Raw genomic sequence first — 18633 nt, forward strand, 5'->3', positions numbered from 1 at the left:
TGAATTGTGTGCTGGTGTAAGACACTGAATTGCAGCATTGGAGCACTCTGCCCACAACTGGGTGCAGCACAGGAAGCTGCAGTGCAACTGTTCCCACAACAGCCCTTACGCTTGTGCACATCCTTCTGTGGAAGATCTCCTATAGGGCTGAAATGGGTAGCTTATCTTTCAGTCCTACCCAGCCTGACATGAAAAATGCCATAGCGGATTGCTCAGCCCCTTGCTCTCAACTGGCAAATCAGCTGTGGCTGCTGTATCATTTAAGATATCTTCCATTCCTGGTAATATGTTTTTCTTCTCTTCTGGATACATTCAAGCAGGTTTCCTTTCTGTGAGTCACTCTCAATCGGGTTGTTAAACCTTTCTGCTTTGGCTACTGGATGAGAGAATATTAAAGGGTTCTGCTCACAATGTCACCAAACAACAGCTGTGAGGGGAGAGTAGGTGGCAATTTGACTTTACTACTCTTTGTTTTTTACAGTTAGCGCAGATAGAGCACAGGTTCAACAGACACCGTCAGGCACTAGGTAAATGCTCTGCATTTGCATCTTAAATTGAACAGAATGGTTCACCTGGGTTGGGTTTTATCCCAAGCTATTTACAATGGAAGCAAGTTTTGTTTATTTTAATATTCATTTACAGAAACATTTATTGGAGAATATTTCCCCTTTGTGATGGATTAACTACAAACAACCTCTGTCCTTCTCCCCAGCAGATTTCCCCCAAGCTCATCATCCTGGAATTCTTCTGACCATGCCCAAAATCATGTTTAATCATCAGTCTCAGACTTTGTCAGTCCCTTGTCCAGGTGCCACAATCAAACTTTAAGATCATGCTGATTGCACCAGAAAGTCCATTTCAACTCCCATCTGCATGTGAGATCACTGTTGATCTCTAGTGAAGGAGACCCATTCCCCTCCCCTTCAAAAGAGATGCAAGGTGGAAAACTCAAAAGGACGCTTCCTTTGGAGGAATGCAGTGTTGTTTTGGAAGCTCACTTCTTCCTTGAGTTTAGTAGGTAGGAGACACATGGTTTGAATGGCAGCATTTCTCAGTAGTGTCAATCAGCGCATCCTCGGCAGGGCCAGGTTGATTCAGTCTTAAAAGGAGCTGTAGAGGATCAGATAATTGTTCTCTGGGAGGTTGTGGTGTCACACAGTGTAGTCGCCATGTTCCTGCTGCTTAGAAGTTCTCTTTGTTGAAGTAGAATTTGACCTTCCTAGGGTCCAGGCTGGAGTACTGATGGCAGCACTTCTGCAGACTCTCTGCCAAAGCTTGAGGCCCACAGAGGAACACCCCCACAACAGACCTGCACAGAACAAAGGAGATATTAGTGCTGGGGAGAAATAATCTGCCCTCTCCAGGCTCTGTCCAGGGCCCTTCACCATCTGTGGGCCTTCACTTGCCTCCATCTTCAGAACAACCCCCCCATCCTAGTCATTCATTGGTCCCTGCTGCTGGGGCAGCGTACCAGATGAATTACATTACATGCATTAGCCCATAGCTCCAGGGAACTCTGAGACCATGTGCACACTTAACTCCTAACATCCCTTACGCCCATCACCCCTACCTAAGAGGAGACTCCAGTCCTCTTTACAGCATTCAGAAGGGACAGCTGTGTGTGGAGGAGCCATGGAGAAGGATTTTACTGTGCAGGGTATTTATGATCTGTGCAGGAAACCTTCAGTGCTTCTCTCAAGAGATGCTTTGCCATCATCCTATAGAACCACTCTGTGGTCTGAGATCATTCAAAAGGGGTCCACACCTCCATTTGAAATTTGTTAGGGGTCCGCAAATGAAAAAAAGGTTGAAAACCACTGCCATAGAAGATCCTTGAATTTTGGCCTTGGGGCCAGTTTTCAGAGATGCTGAGCAGCCAAGACTCCACCTGAAGTTAGTAGGAGCTGTAGGTGTTCTACACCTCTGAAAAAAACCCAGGCTGTTAGAATCCAATAATCTGGGAGCTCTTCAAAAATTAACCATTGGAACAATTTACCAAGAGTTATGGTGAATTCTCCATCACTAGCAATTTTTAAATCAAGATTGGCTGTTTTTCTAAAAGATCTGCTCTAGGAATTATTTTGGCAAGTTCTCTTGCTTGTGTTATACAGGGTGTCAGATGATTACAATAGTCCCTAACCTATGAATCCAATCATTCTGGTTCTGTAGCATATGCAGCTCGTTCTCAGTGTCCTTACTTGGCACCTGTGCTTACAGAAGCAACACTAGACTTGCTGGGCATGCAGTCTGAGGAGGAAGAGGCCAGGTAACTTGAAGAGGCATTTCCAGCTGTAGCAACTTGGTCTCCAGGGCACTAGACACTTACCTGGGGTGGGCAGTTGCCACTGCAGAGAACTCATTGCTCCACATGGGTCTCCCAAAGGAGGTTTTCTGTTTGAGACCTGTCACCACATCCGTGTCTTTATCAAAGTTGAAAACTGCTTGGCCAGCCTAGAGTTACAGGAGATGAGTAAGAATAGGCAGACATCCTGCCAATGCCTGGAACCCAACAGAAGGGCTGCAGGAGCCCTCATTTATGAGGCCTTGGCCTCAACTGTTGCCACCCTCCTTGAGGGGTTAAATGGCAGAATCCCCACTCTGGTGCCTGTGTTAATCTCGTCTAGCTTTTAACATGGTGTTCTCACTTTCTTCCCATCCCTATCTACAGACGTTCTCCCCTGTTCCCTTCTGGGCTATAGTGTTCTCCCCTCCTAGACTGTGACACATCTCCTGCCATTAGGACCATATGGTGTATGTGACTCACAATGCTGTGGTCCCAGCCCGTGAGGAAGAGTCTGTAGTTCAGGAAACCAGTTTTGCCAGATTCCTCCATCTCTTGCTCCAGGGAGGCGAGCAGGTCATTGAACCAGGCAAACGCACCTGTATCCCGGCAGAGCCAGTAGAAGTAGATCTGCGATCCAACAGCACAAAGAGAAAGAGAGAGGTGTTACTGACAATGGGAGAGCTGTGCACTGCAGTGGAGCAGAGGAGAGAGTCCATTACAATAAGGACAGATTCAGCAGGAAGGCTGTAGCTTTGCACTCTAGGATGCTGTGGGATGGTGGGACATTGCACTTTAAGGACACACAACAGGTTGCTGGGAATGAAGGTCAGACAGGCAGCTGTAGGGCCAGCCTTTCCCCCATTGCACTGGTTACCTTTTTGGTTTTGAGACGCTGGTCTGCATGCTGGAACTTGTACCAGATTGATTTCAGTACAGAGGCAAAGGGCGTGACCCCGATCCCTGCTCCCACCAGCATAGCAACCTCATACTGGAACACATCTTCACTGGCTGTGCCAAAGGGGCCATCCACCTCTATCCTGGTAAAATAAGTCAGGATCCAGGTAAGAGGTCGAAGCTGCCTTCCTGCATCACTTCATATCACAAAACTCTTCCCAGGGGGTGAGTTTTATTGGCTTCCTAACTCTAATGCTGCCCTGGCCTACCTGGGTGTCTTTGGTTTCTGCTGCTGAAAGGTATCAATAAGATTCTCTGTCCAGTCCCCTGCTGCCCGGATGTGGACAGAAAAGAAGTCGTCTTCTGGTGCAGAGGTCAGGGTGAAAGGATGCCACTCCAGGCGCGAGACAGAGGGGCAATTGATGAAAATATACTGGCCCACTTCCATGCTGAAGCCTTTCTTGTGCATCTGTAGTTCTAAAACTTTTGATGGGTGCACAACAGCCTGTAGGAAAGATACATCCACAAAGCATGAGTATGTCCCACTCAGCTGCCTCTACAGTGACACCACTGCTTGGGCTGAGCGTGGAGTAGCTAGGAGCACCCCACACAGGGAGCATACTGTGACTCCTGCTGGGAAAGACTGGGATTGGAGTGGCTAGGAGCTCCCATAGGTAGTGCTTCTATCCCATTGCCTACAGTGACTCCTGCTGGGAGAGGCTACACTGGCTGGGCCGAGACACCCCTTACCTTTGTGATGATGACCCTCTGTCGAGAACGCCAAAAGCGTAAGACCCGCTCAAAGACATAGAGAAGGATTGGGGTCAGCACCCACTGCCAGGACTGTTGAGACAGAAGTGAGTAATATATTGTGAGAGTCTTCCATCTCTGGAGGAGCCGATGTGCACTGAGGGGAGGTTTGGCAGTGTAGGGCACTGATGTCCCTATAGGGTGATTCCCAGATCAAACGTTCTCACTTAATGTTTTGGGAAATGTCTTTATGACACAGGAGATATGGCTCCATGCTGGTGCAAGGTGACATGGGCACACCAGGATTGGTATTAGTACCTTATACCTATAGAGCACTGTCCCACCCACTCTAATTCAGGTTCTCAAGCTCCCGTCACCAGGAAGTCTGGGCAGAGGGCAAGAGCCATTGCTCAGGAGTTGTCCCTGCAATCCATGCCAGCTTGGCACAGAGCTCCCCGGGGCGATGCTCACTAGTGCAGTGTGGGTTACAGCAAGTGAGGGGAAGGTATTTCAGTCTAGACTAACAGATGTATTGGAGCATAAGCTTTCGTGGGTGAATGCCCACTTCGTCGGCTTATGCTCCAATACATCTGTTAGTCTTAAAGGTGTCACAGGACTCTCTGTTGCTTTTTACAGATCCAGACTAACACGGCTACCCCTCTGATATTTCAGTGTAATGTCAATTCAGAGAAAAGAAAAGCTGGGTTTCCAAGCCCCTCTTCAGAGGGCTGTGTATATTGTTCATGTCGTCCCCTCTTCTTAACCCTTTTGAGACTTGGCTAGCTGGATGACACTGAGGTCTACCCCCAGAGCAGCAGGTTGGAGCTGCTCTGGCCTGATAGGAGCCTTGCCCAGTGCTGCTGCCATTTCTCACCCACCCTGTCAGACTGGGAACCAGCAGGGAAGAGGTGGGTTGGCCAGGAGTGTACATTGGGGGAAGGGAGGGGCTGTCTTGGCAAGAAGCACCTGGAAAGTTGAGCAGGGCTGAGGCAGGCTGTGAAGGTCCCCATGTGGGATACTTGGCATGGGGAGGCGTTAGGGAGGTGGGAGGGAGCTTGTTCCATTGGCAGGCATGAGTGGCAGGGAGGGGAAGGAATTAGGAGGGTCAGAGAACTCCTCTCCCATCACACCATGGAAAATGAGATTGTGTCAGTGGCTGCGCAGCGCCCTCCTGATGGGATAAGGGTGAGGTCTATCAGTTAGCTCAGCGTGGTCTCCTGCCAGCTATTGTCTGCACTGGAAGGACTCACCTCAGCTGGGATGCTCCCAAACTCGGGCTCTTCACAATGGGAGAATGTGTTGTTTCTTCCCCAGTGTGTAGGGTCCTGCGCACAGTGCTCGGGGTTGTGCTTATTCAAGCTCTCTGCTGTCTGCCCACGAACAAGACCACTGGGAGAGGAGATAAATGTCACCACAGTTCTCCTGATCCAAGCCTATCTCCCTGCTTCACCTTCATAAACTGCTCAGCAAATGAGGAAGGGGAGACGCTGGCCTAGCAATGAGGAGCATGTGATAGCAGGAGGTTCTGCTGGCAAACGGGGGAGGGTGGAAGAGTCAGAGGAGGGGGTTGGGTAAAGGGAGGGTGAGACAGGTGCTTGGATGGGAAGCAGGGAGGGCGCCAGATGCTCCACGGCAGTAGGGATGTGGTGTGAGAGTCACATGCCAGGGTAGGAAATGGGGAGTGTATGACAGACGGGGAGGTGGACAGCATCTGCCAGTGAGATGCCATTTGGGAGTGACGTGTGGCTATTGTGTGGTGCCTTACGCGATGCCATGGATGACAAGGCCGGCGAAGTAGATGACGAAGAGATGGTGTGTGTACCAGAAGACCTCGAAATAGCTCCTGCGGATGAACTCCATGGAGGAGGTGACCATGAGGATCAGCGCCACAGTGATGATCACGCCTGTCAGGCCCGGGATGGTAGTGAATGTTACGTACGCTGGAGTCTGCAAGAGAACACAGCGAGGACATGGGGATGGTCACAAAGTCAGCAGGCAGCACAGAATGAAGCCTTGGCGCCCTGTGGCAGCCACCCTGGGGCTCACATCCCCACAAGGCAGGTCCTGAGCACTCACCGTGCTGTTGGTGTGGATGGGGTTTAGCCACTTGTTACTCTCCTCATCTTGGTGCAGGTCGGAGAGGATAGAGGAGAGGCTCCTATCTGCAGCTTGCTGGCTGTTATTGTACCACTCAAAGTTACACAGGTGGGCAATGATGTGAACAGCTGAACATCACCGACACAGAGAGAGAGAGAGATTGGAACCAACCTACACCCTGAGAGTCCATCACCCAGGGCAAGTCTACACTGGAATAAAAGACCTGCGGCACAGCCATGGCTGGCCAGGCTTAGCCAACTTGGGTTGTGGAGCTAAAATTGCTGGATAGATGTTCGGGCTTGGGCTGGAGCCCAGGCTCTGGCACCCTCCCACATTGCGTGGTCTCATAACCTGGGATCCAGCCCGAGCACAAACGCCTACACAGCAATTTTACAACCCTGCAGCCCTGTCCCTGGGAGCCCACATCAGCTGACCTGGGCCAGGTGCAGGTCTTTAATTGCTGTGTAGACGTACACCCAGAGACCTGCTGCAAGCCAAGGCAGCACAGCTTGCAGTGAAAGGGTCAGCACCCCACCCCATTGCCCTCTTGGTTATAGAATCCATGCTCGCCACATAGAGACTGAGTTCAGACCCTGATCAGTGTCCCACTGGGGAGGGCCTGGGCATCTGCTCACTCTGCCCCCAGTAGGATGCCAATTTTGGTTGGATGTATTCCTGGAAGTTTCATCACATGACAATGTTTAATTCCTGGACTCTCCAGGACAATCTTGGCGGGTTAGCAACCCTAGCCCCCAGGCGAGGGGGAACCTGAACCAGTGACTGCTGGCTGGTGCAGCACTTTCCTGTACTGAGCGGCGGTTCGTGTGCGAGGTGGGTGCCTGAGTTACCTGTGAACAGGGCAATTGCATAGCCCACAAGCTTGTGGAAGGTGAGGTTGTGATCCAGCTGCTTCCTCATTGTGCGCCTGCAACACTACAGGGAGGAGAGGAAACGATCAGCAAACGGGGAGCTGCTTCCAGACTGTGGGGGCAAGAGGGCAGGGCCAGCCCCTCACTAAGTGGGGCAGGTGGGGGAGGGGAGACTGGGGGCAGAATGACCCCTCCCCATGTGGGGCACAGGGAGGCCCTAGGGGTGGGCAGGCATGGACACACAGGGCCAGGGGCCATGTTGTGTATTGAATCTAGCTGTAGCCAATGAGGGGACCTTGGCCTCAGCTGGAGCCACTTGGGCATTGGTGCTAGCAACCCTGCCCCTGTGATTAATGGCTTTCCCCCTACCAGGACCGGCTCTAGGCACCAGCAAACCAAGCACGTTCTTGGGGTGGCACAATTTCAGAGGTGGCATTCCGGGCGCTCTCGGAGGTTGTTGTTTTGTTTTTTTTTTTGCTTGGGGCAGAAAAAAGCTAGAGCTGGCCCTGCCCCCTACCCTGCCTCCTGAGAAAAAGCAACCAATCAGAGCTGCTGCAGAAGGCACATGGAGCCCAGCTCGTGCCCTCAGAAGCCAGAACACCTTTTGGGTGAGGGAGGAGATGACACCTTTCTCAGAGTAGGGGGGGCGGTGTCTACCCCCAACCCCAAACCTGGGTTCAGTCTGTTCCCTGCCCCTTTCCCTCCATCCCTGCAACACCCAGCCCGGGAGGATGCAGAGGGGGTGAAGAGCCCCTGAAGTTGCCCCTTCTGGCCTAGGAAAGGGGAGGAGGGGACCCTGCTGCAACCCCCCAGGTCCAGGAGAGGAGGCTGCAGAACCCTTGGAGCTGCAGGAGGAGCAGAGGGGCAAGGAGCAGATGCAGGGGGTGGATAATTAATTGCTGGGCTGAAGGAGGGGCTGTGGGGGGACACGGAAGTAATTAATGGGAACTGTGAGCATTGGGGAGATGGGGCAGCAGCAGTAAAACCTCCTCACACTGTGTATATGGAAGTGTTGGCAGCACTGATTTCACACACACACCCTGAGGCGAGGGCGTTCAAAGGCCACATCACAAACACAGTAAAATTTGATACCATCAGATCAGGATTAAACAAAGACTGTGAATGGCTAGCCAACTACAAAAGCAGTTTCTCCTCCCTTGGTGTTCACACCTCAACTGCTAGAAGAGGGCCTGATTGAACTAACCTCATTATCTCCAGACTGATTCTTGCCTGCATATTTATACCTGCCTCTGGAAATTTCCATTACATGCGTCTGACGAAGTGGGCATTCATCCACAAAAGCTTATGCTCCTATCCATATGTTAGTCTTTAAGGTGCCACAGGACTCTGTTGCTTTTTACAGTAATATTTGTAAATTACTTTTGGGCCAATCTCCTGATGTTTTGGTGTCTGGCTCATTCTGTCACTAGTGCGTGACCGTGCTGGGTGTGACTGGCTGGGAGTGCCAGGTGAGGCCAGAATCAGTCCTAGTCTTGGGTGAGCATTTGTGCAGTGGGTTGGGGAGTGAGGGTGGGGAAGGGCTGGTCACTCACCGAGCAAGTGCCCCTCAGGAAGGAGAGCAGGTTGCGACACACTGGTAACAGGATCAGCATGCTGTTAAAGTTGAGGCATTTTGCAGAGGCCCGGGCCCATGCCAGTGCAGACTGGTGGGGGATGTGCAAAGACAGGGTCAGTCTCATTTTGTGGGTGCCCATCAATAACCAGCTATCACTGTATCCTCCATACTGCATTTGGCTTTAATGCAGGAGCCTGAGGCCCTTCATATACCCCAGGGAGGGTGGGATTTTTCCATCCTCCCCTCACTGAACCGCAGTGGGTGCTACTGTATGTCAACCACTACTCGCTAGTGTTCTGCCCCAGACTACTAGTGTGATGAAATCCCAAAGGGGTCACAGCCACAAAGAGCCTCCCTGTGTACTCCATTTGGAGCAGCACCAGCAGGAAATGGGAGGAGTTTACATACCTGGCCCATCTCCAGCCTGATGTGGGGCTGTGATGGGAAAGGCTTCCTATTTCTGGGATGGGAAACACTCCCAGCTGATAAGGTCAGTGTCTGGCAAAAAGAGGGGTAGGGGAGAGAGAGGGAGACTGTCCTTACCCCAAGTAGCACTCTGGTGTAGTAGAACTTCTTATCCCTGTCAAACAGCAGGAAATAATATACAAACAGGAAAACATTTAGGCCCAACCAGGCTGCCTAGAGAGCGGGGGAGAAAAGACAGTTAAATGGCAATTGAAAGACCCCACAATCAAACAGGGTGTTAGTGTGTCTAAGGGGAGGAGGTGACAACACAAGAATTGTGTTCCTTTATTTCAGTGAAGCTTAAAGGGAAATGCTAGTGTACTATAAAACTCAGGAGGGCCAGATCCTCAGCTGCCATAGTTCTACTGACTTTAGGGGAGTTATTCCAATTTATATCAGCTCAGGATGTGACCCATGGGCTGTAATCACTGCATCTAATTACAAAGCAGAGTGATCACTCGCAGCAGCACTTTCAGAGAGGCCCACTGATTTTGGTGCCCATTTTGAGACGCTTTGTGCCTGATGTTCTGAGGTGCCATGGCACCCCTTGAGACCAGTAGAAGCTGTGAGAGCTCAGTACTGTGCTGGTGTTCCTGGGAGAAGGAGTTGGCCCTGCAGCCCTAGAGGGATAAGGCCTCATTTTCTGAGGTGAGAGCACGCACAGACAGCCCCTATTGAAGTCACGGAGAGCTGGATGCCAAGGAGGACGCAGAGCTTGCAAGGCTGAAGGAACTTCCGTTTCCAAACGCTCCTTGTATTGGCAAACCTTAGTAGGGCAGACGAGTTCTCAGCGTGAGTCCAGGGGAACTGTGGTGGAAATGAAGGGAGAATGTCCCTGCTACTCCCCCTTATCTGAGGCTATTTGCCCTGTAGGTGATGAAGCAAGGGCCGGACTAACAGAAAGTCCATCCAGGGCCAGCTCCAGCCACCAGCCGAGCAAGCTAGTGCTTGGGGCAGCAGCTTGTAGGAGGCGGCATTCTGCCCAATCCTAGGGCGGCACGGCCGCTTTTTATTTTATTTTATTTTATTTTGTTGTTCTGCTACGGCCGCCATGTAGGGGGCGGCGGCGCAGAGGACAGGAACACCCTGCAGCAAGCCTGGCAGGGCAGCCTGCGTCCTTCCCTCCCAGCCGACCGGAGCGGTGCGGAGCCCTCCCGGCAGGGGGCATGGTGGGAGGGGCCGCATGGCAGTGCCCCGCTGAAGCCCTGGCCGCCCCCCTTCTCTCTCTCCCCCCACTCTCTTCCCCTCCCCCCGCTAGCCGGGGCACATCTGCAGGGCAGGGAGTCCCCCTGCACCCTGGCTCTGGCCGCGCCGCAGGTTTTTTTTTTTTTTTTTTGCTTTGCCGTTCTGGCCGCCGCGGGTTTTTTTTTTTTGCTTGGGGCAGCCAGAAAGCCAGAGCTGGCCCTGAGTCCATCAGCTGGTTCTGCTTGTGTCACTGTTCCCCTGGGTCCCACCTGTCATCTGGCTTTGGGATGCTGTTCAGAGCCCCAGATAGGACTACGGTAGTGCTGCTCAGTCTCTCAGCGAGAAGGGTTAGCATCTCCCCTTCCCCCCAAATAAGAGCATGATGCTGTTCATGGACAGTTTCCATTCAGCCCGTCGGATCAAGTCAGTGACAGGACAGTTCATGGGTATCTGAGGGCTGTGTCCTGGCCTAGGTGAGAGGAGTTGCTGGTTCTCAGTCTAGCTCCCAGCGGAGAAGTGTCCATATTACAATCACCTGGCATAGCTGGCACTCTGTCTCAGCAGAGAAGCCAACGGCAATGCGTAAAGTGATCTGAAAAAACTGGTAGGACTATCATATTGTGGGAGCAGCAGGTTTGGTAAGACAGTGTTTAAAATGCACCCCTCAGCAACCCAGGTCAGTGTTTATATATTTCTTTAATTTGTTGGGTCTGTGACTCCTTGCAAACATGGCCTTTGCCCTCCCTCAGCACACGCACACACACTAAGCACTGGCTGAATGGGCCATGGAGACATCCCTCTCATCCCTCACCCCTCCAGTGTAGATCAATCTCTGATAATTTTCATATGACTTTACACTGTGCCTCTTCATATAACCTTGTGGTGGGTCTACCCATATGTGACCTCTGTTTTCATGGAACTTTGTATCAAAGCCTCATTTAGAAACTTTGCATTGCCCTTGGTATAATATTATAGCCCCTAAGGATAGAATAAGATAGAAGAAAAATTTCTTTTTGCTAGCAGTAGAACAAGAGCTCTCCCCCCCACTCTTAATCAATTGCCCTGTTGAATGAATGAGGTGTGAATGAGCAAGGCATGGAAGGCAGCACCTCCAGACAGCCTCAACTGTTGGAGAGGGGCTGGGAGCCAGACCCAAGGACAATAAAACGTGTCAAGTGGGCTCATTAAAGAGAAGCAGACATACTGACGGCCTCGGGGGTTAGAAGCAAGCTCCTTCTTTTGAAAACACCCTCTTTGCAGCATTGGGACAACACTCAAAAGAAAGCAGCACAAAGAACCAATGGACACAGACACAGAGTTTGAATCTGGTATAGATTTGCATAAGAGGAAAGCTGCTATAAAAGTGAGGTGTCTTGCAGAGGACCCCGGGTCTCGTCTTGTCAACATGGGAGCATCGATCCAGATCGGCAGAAGCCCGGCTCCACCCCCTCCCCCATCTAACTCACCTGGCCAGTGCAGTTAAGGGGAGCAACTAATTGGTAACAACAAGACGGAATGGGTTTGTGTGTGTGTGAGCGTAAGTGTAATATATTATATGCATATAATACAGTGTTAATGAATACATGTATTACTAATAAATGTGGCGTTTTGTCTTATTCCCCCTGAAAAGATCCTGTGCAGTACTTTAAGTACAACACCAGGCCAGGGTAGCAGCTGTTGGGAGGAATCCAGCCCTACCGTACCTAAACTGTCTGTGGTCTGTGGATATGTAGGGGGCTTCCATCTCCAGGGCAGTCAGGCTAGCATCTTTCCCCAGCAATAGTAGCTCTTATCAAACGTCAAGAGAGCCAAAATCCCTCAAGCACAAATCCCACATCAGATCTCTGTGCTTCTATGGTAGCTGTTGACTACTGAGTTAGATCCTGATCCTGCAGCTGGCTCCATGCAGGCAAACCCCTGTGCCCAGCCCATGCAGAGTCCACTGATGCCAAAGCAGCTCAGCATGGGTGCAGAGTTTGCCTACACAGACCCAGTTGCAGGATTAGAGCCAGGCATTGCAGATCTTCCAAGATATTTAGATGCCTAACTCCCTTTGAGCATTTGGGCCAAATTCCACTTTTAGTGACACAGGTGTAAATCCAGAGTAAATGCTAACTTCTGTGCAGTGACTGGCTTTACACCCCTGTAACTGAGAGCAGGATCTGATCCCATTTTCACTAGACACTGTAGATCATTTCTTTCATCTTACACCATAGTTTAGCTTGCTTAGTAATTTAGTAGGCGTAGTCACACAGTAATCCTGGGACCAACATGGCTGCAACACCACTGCAAACAAAACTGTCTATGGAATTTAAAGTGTTCACATGAAGTCAGTGTGTGCGAAGCTGTAAACTCAAGGGGAAGCAGAAGGAGGCATTTAATTCTTAGCAAAGCACCCAAAGTATGTACTATTGGATAGATGCTACCACGACACTAGCCAGCCAGAATCCTAATGGGAAACACTGAAAGAACATGCATTTATTGTTTTAGAATGATTTTTTTATCATTACAATGTTTTTATTTGAACCAAATTCAGCAGTCCTTCTCGAGCAAAAGTCCCATGGACTTTATTAGGAGGTAACTTGGGCACTTCGGATAGAGCTCAAAAAGGTACTTAAACTCGTGCCTAACTTAACTGTGGCATGTAACCAATCGTTTAAATCAGCCATTGTACCAGCTGACTGGTGGATAGCTAATTTGATACTGATTTTCTTTTAAAAAGGCTCTAGAGGCCATCCTGGCAATTATAGGCTGGTAAGCTTAATTTGAGTACTGGGCAAATTGGTTAAAACTATAGTAAAGAACAGAATTATCAGAAGTATAGATGAACATGGTGTGTTGGGGAAGAGTCAACTCCCTTTTGTAAAGGGAAATCATGCTTCACCAATCTATTAGAATTCTTTGAGAGGGTCAACAAACATTTGGACGGGGGAAATCCAGTGAATATAGTTTACTTGGACTTTCAGAAAACTTTTGACAAGGTCCCCCACCAAAGGCTCTTAAGCAAAGAAAGGAGTCCTGGGATAAAAGGAAAGGTCCCTTCATGGATCACTAACTGGTTAAAAGATAGGAAACAAAGGGTAGGAATAAATGGTCAGTTTTCACAGCAGAGAGAGGTAAATAGTGGGGTCCCCCAAGGATCTATGCAGGGACTAGTGCTGTTCAATATATTCATAAATGATCTGGAAAAGGGGATGAACAGTGAGGTGGCAAAGTTTGCAGATGATACAAAATAACTCAAGATAGCTAAGTCCAAAGCAGACTGAAAAGAGGGATCTCACAAAACTGGGTGACTGGGCAAAAAAATAGCAGGAGAAATTCAGTGTTGATAAATACAAAGTAATGCTCATTTGAAAACATAATCCCAATTATACACACAAAATTATGGGGTTGAAATTAGCTGTTACTTCTCAGGAAAGGATAGTTCTCTGAAAACATCTGCTCAATGTACAGCAGCTGTCAAAAAAGCTAACAATGTTAGGAATCATTAGCAAAGGGATAGATAATAAGACAGAAAATATCACAGTTCTACTATATAAATCCATGGTCCTCCCATACCTTGAATATTGTGTGTAGTTCTGGTCACCCTTTCTCAAAAAAGACATGTTAGAATTAGAAAAGGTACAGAGAATGATTAAGGGTATGGAACAGGTTTCATATGAAGAGAGATTAAAAAGACTGGTACTGTTCATCTTGGAAAAGAGATAATTGAGGGGAATATGATAGAGGTCTATAAAATCATGAACGATGTGGAAAAAGTGAATAAGGGAGTTATTTATTGCTTCACATAACACAGGAGCCAGGCGTCACCCAATGAAATTAATAGGCAGCAGGTTTAAGACAAACATAAGGAACATGGGCGCAGTCGCCGCATCCCCAGCCCCAGTACTCAGGTGGCTGGGCGGCGCGGTTGCCGCACCCCTAGCTCTGGGGCTCTGGCCAGCCCCCAGTTCCAGTGCTCGGGCAGCTAGTCCCGGAACGCTGGTCAGGCAGCACAGCCCAGCACCAGCCGCCCCAGCGCCCCCGAGTCCCTGCAGGAGGCACACTGGCCTGGGGGCGGGGCCACGGTAGGCTGTCCCACCACCCATGATAAGGAAGTTCTTCATCACATAACCTATAGAACTCGTTGCTAGGGGATGTTGTGAAGGCCAAAAGTATAACTGGGTTCAGAAAAGAATTAGACAAGTTCATGGAGGATAGGTCCACCAATGGCTATTAGCCAGTAAGGTCAGGGACACACACAACCCTGTGCTCTGGTGTCCCTAAACCTCCAATTGCTAGAAGCTGGTATTGGATGACAGGGGATGGATCACTCAATACATTGCTCTGTTCCATTCACTCCCTCTGAAGCATCTGGCCACTTCAGAATACAGAATATTGAACTAGATGGCCCATTGGCCTGACCCAGTATGGTCCTTCTTATGCTTTTATGTTTAAACATATGAGTAGTCTAATTAACATCAAGAGGACTACTCACATGCTTAAAGTTAGGCACGTGTTTCAACACCTGCCTGAATCGGGGCCTTTATTATTTAAGCGTTGACAATGTGTGTAACACAGGCAAATAGTCCTTGTCCTGAAGATCTTACTGTCTAAAATGGATAACCTATTTGGGCCTTGATACTATAACAAGCTTTGCACCGGTATAATCTGGGCCCTGTAAAGGAAGAAGAGGTCCCCTGGGTGTGTGACCCTGGTAAATCAGTAGAGCCCTGCGCGGACACAAAATTTGTATCCGCATCCGACCCACAAAAATGCGTATATCTGTGGATATAAAGCGGATATCTGCAGATATGCAAGGCTCTGTAGATCAGTGCCTTAGGTACAATGCTGTTTTTCTATCACTTCCACTGTTTCTTTCTCACAAAGGGAATGAACTGGATTCGACAGCAAGCAACTATGATGTAATATATAAGAGATCGTGATCTTAGGTTGGAACTAAGCAGGGGAGCAGAGAAATTCTTAACAAAATTATGCTGTTGTCATTCCTTTATCTATAAAGAATGAGGAAAGGGAAATAGAGAAAATGTTTGACATGGCAGCAGGGTTTTGTAGTTTTCTCTGAAGAAATCCTTAAATATAATAAAAGTTGAACTGACAGAATGGTGAGGGGGGGCAATCTGTGAATATTCATTCAAATTGAAAAACGAATTTTGATGTAACTGTGTTTGGCCCCATCTTTTGTCGCTTTTGCTTTCCACGAACATTTGACCAGCCAGGTTTTACCAGTGTGAATATTCCCAAAAAGCAAATTTGAAGCCTGAATATTTCCCAAAAGCAACATTTCAGATTGTGTATTCAATTACAATATTCAGCATTCTAAATGTGTGATGTGTTGGCTAGTTGGACTAGAGCAAGTGTCAAAATATTGGAATTTCCCATGCAATGGAAATTCCAATTTTTGCTAAGCTCTGTTTGTGAGCTATTCACATTGGGGAAACATTTCATGAAGAAAGTCACTAATCATTTTGGATAAAAATATCTGAGAATTTCACAATCTGATCATTAAATTTTCTTTAATGGAAAAAGGGAAATTCAATGAATAAATTATTTGCTTAGTAATAAATACTGTAGATTTTAATCAGTTAGTTTGAACATAAAACAAAGATTTGAGTGATTTTTTTTTTTTTTTTTAAATACAGATTTTCAAAAGACCTCAGGCCAAATTCATCCCTGGTGTGACTCATTCCAAGCCAACTGAATCATGCTATAGATTAATTTTTCCTTCCTCTTTCCTGTTTTAATGGTTTATACCTTGTCTAAGTAGCCAGTCTATTTATCCTCCTTCCAAGCAAGCCCCAGATGTGGAGTTTTGTAAGGACCCAATTCAGGGCAGCATATCAGCATGTTCTTAACGTGTGCTAAAATCCCTGTGCTTACAGGTAAGAATGTGCTGAATTGGTGTCCTGAGTTGGTGCCTACATTTTTTTAAGTTCATAAGTCTATTTCATTCAGGTTTATTCAGTAAAGCTACTGGTAGTTGTACAAAATGAGCAGTATTTGCCATTTCTCCATGACCAGCTAGTGCTAGATATTTTTTTTTTTTTAAATGTGTCCCTCATGGTCTAAAAAGACTCTCTAACTGGATATGAGTAAAGAGTCACTTACGATCACCACAGCTGGAAACCAGTGGTTCACGACCCAGTTTCCCATTGGTGTTCTACAAGGATCTGTGCTGTGGCCGCTCTTCTCTGGCTGCCTGTGTGTCCAGATAGATTCGCCTTTTCTCTCTCTGTATCTCTCAGGATCTGTTTGTGACTCTGTGTGTCTCTCTTTTCACTTGTTTCACCTGTTTTATAAGGTTGGCAGGTGGTCTGGAATTTGCAGCCCTGCCTGGCCCATGAGAATGGAACTACAGGGGTTTTCCCCGCTGGACTTCCATTAAGGAAATGCTAAGCATTATTTTTTTTAAACTCAGATTCTCCCAGAAAGGGCCTTACTGCTCTACCAAGAAACACCCGCAGCAAAATACCAGCCTTGTCTATCCAGAATAATATTCATGAGCCTTTATTCATTCATTCAGTGCACCCAGGCTAGGGCACACCCAAACCAGGGCGAGTTTCACACTACTTGGTGTTTTTCTGCAAGCCCCAGTTCCTGGAGTCAAGTGGTCTTGAGAGATTCTAGCCCACATGGTTGCAAAGAGAAGCTGGAATATGTGAACTGAGTGATGGCTCAGAAACCAAAAACCAAATAAAAAGACCCTCCCTCCCCAATTATTACTTTGAAAAATCTCATGATGTGGGGGGGCCTGACTCATGATATTTGAATGCCTGGGGCTGGCAATACTGGAGATGGGGGAGACGGGATGTGTAGAGCTGGTGTCTGGGTGTATGTATTGGAAATGGGTGTGAACTAATAAGCTCAAATCCAGATTTGGATCTAGCTCAGGGGTGTATGGAGTCAGAGTTCTGGTTTGGCCAGTCATAGAGGGTCCTGAACAGGGGAGTTTGCAGCCAGCTTGAACTTCTCCAAAGATGAAGTGCTTCAGATCCATCTCCAGAGTGGTGTCAGAACTCTGCAGGGTAGATGGTGGTGTCCCAATCAGCTGTTAGAAAGACAGAAGAATAAGTATCAGGAGGACTAGATGGCTCAAGTGACTGTTACATGGAATACGCTGCCTTTCTCTCTGGGACAGCTCAGGAGCGACAGAAGTGTGTTACAATCCGGTGGCTGTTTGGTGATCCATCCAGAATATGTTTGGGCTTTGATTAGTTCTTAACTGACAAGTGTTTACATAACAAAAAAATGTTCCCCTGCTGAGTGAATTCATCTCTGTGTGGAGGGAAAAGGGGGAGTACTCTTCAGGGATAACTGATCTTTGGGAGTGGAGAGTGTTCCTAAATGAGTCCATTTCTGAGCAAGTGGGAAAATGCACTCCCTGCTCTGTGCAGAAAGGATTTCCCATAATTGGCCAGGTGCTGTATGGGGCTTTTCACCTTCCTCCAAAGCAGTGGATAGCACTGGAGGTGGGCAGAAGATTCAGTAGTCTGGTTTGCTAGTCAAATCCTGTTCTCCATCTGCCTCCCCGCAATCTCTGCCACACATGTTTTTTATGAGAAAAATACAAAAAAGAGGGTATGACTGCACAGTACAATTAGGTTAGGTGTAACAGTTTAAATTTAGCTTTGCTACTGAGGGAGCGGGGCTTGGAGTCAACCTGCAGTCCTGCTACCTAGGATAAGGATCAGGAAGCAGCAGCATCTAGGCCTGATTTGCACACCTGCTGGGCACCTGCAGTTCACATTGATGTCTGCTGGAGCTAAGGGCGCTCAGCATTTCTCAAAAATCAGGCCTACAGTGATCAGGACAATGGAAGACCAAGAAATCTCATGTGTGTCGGGTACCAGATTTGGAATCAGGACACCTGGGTTCTTCTATGCCTCCCTTTGTCACTGATTAGCTGGGTGACCTTGTACAAGTAATTTTTCCTCTCTGTGTCCCCACTGTCTATTTAGATTGTAAGTTCTTTGTTACAGGGACTGTCTTTTACTATGTACAGTAGAACCTCGGAGTTATGAATGCCTTAGGAATGGAGGTTGTTCGTAACTGAAATGTTTGTAACTGAACAAAATGTTATAGTTGTTCTTTCAAAAGTTTACAACTGAACATTGACTTAATACAGCTTTGAAACTTTACTATGCAGAAGAAAAATGCTGCTTTTAACCATCTTAATTTAAATGAAACTAGCACAGAAAGCTTCCTTACCTTGTCAATTTTTTTTAAACTTTCCATTTATTTTTAGTAGTTTAACTTTAACACAGTTCTGTACTGTATTTGCTTTTCTTTCTTTCTTTTTTTTTTTTTTTTTTGGTCTCTGCTGCTGCCTGATTGCGTACTTTCAGTTCCAAATGAGGTGTGGTTGACCAGGTCAGTTCGTAACTCTGGTGTTTGTAACTCTGAGGTTCTACTGTACATGTTCAGCTCCTAGCACAAATAGGCAGGGCTGGCTCTAGCTTTTTTGCTGCCCCAAGCAGCAAAAAAAAGCGCCGCCCCTGAACCGCCCCGCCGGA

General features: G+C 48.0%; 1 protein-coding gene across 1 annotated transcript; it reads right to left on the reverse strand.

Moving 5' to 3' along the window:
• Positions 1-759: 759 nt before the first annotated feature.
• NOX1 (NADPH oxidase 1) lies at positions 760-16293 on the reverse strand. Its single transcript, XM_034781746.1, has 13 exons — positions 16229-16293; positions 9014-9109; positions 8448-8558; positions 6874-6958; positions 6005-6153; positions 5694-5875; positions 5179-5317; positions 3929-4021; positions 3448-3683; positions 3159-3321; positions 2765-2911; positions 2327-2451; positions 760-1309 (listed from the first exon to the last, which is right to left on the reverse strand). The coding sequence occupies exons 1-13, from the start codon at positions 16271-16273 to the stop codon at positions 1183-1185; spliced, it is 1698 nt and encodes a 565-aa protein (XP_034637637.1). The 5' UTR covers positions 16274-16293; the 3' UTR covers positions 760-1182.
• Positions 16294-18633: the final 2340 nt, after the last annotated feature.

This window comes from Trachemys scripta, chromosome 9 (genome assembly GCF_013100865.1).
Source record: "Trachemys scripta elegans isolate TJP31775 chromosome 9, CAS_Tse_1.0, whole genome shotgun sequence".
Lineage (NCBI taxonomy): Eukaryota > Metazoa > Chordata > Testudines > Emydidae > Trachemys > Trachemys scripta.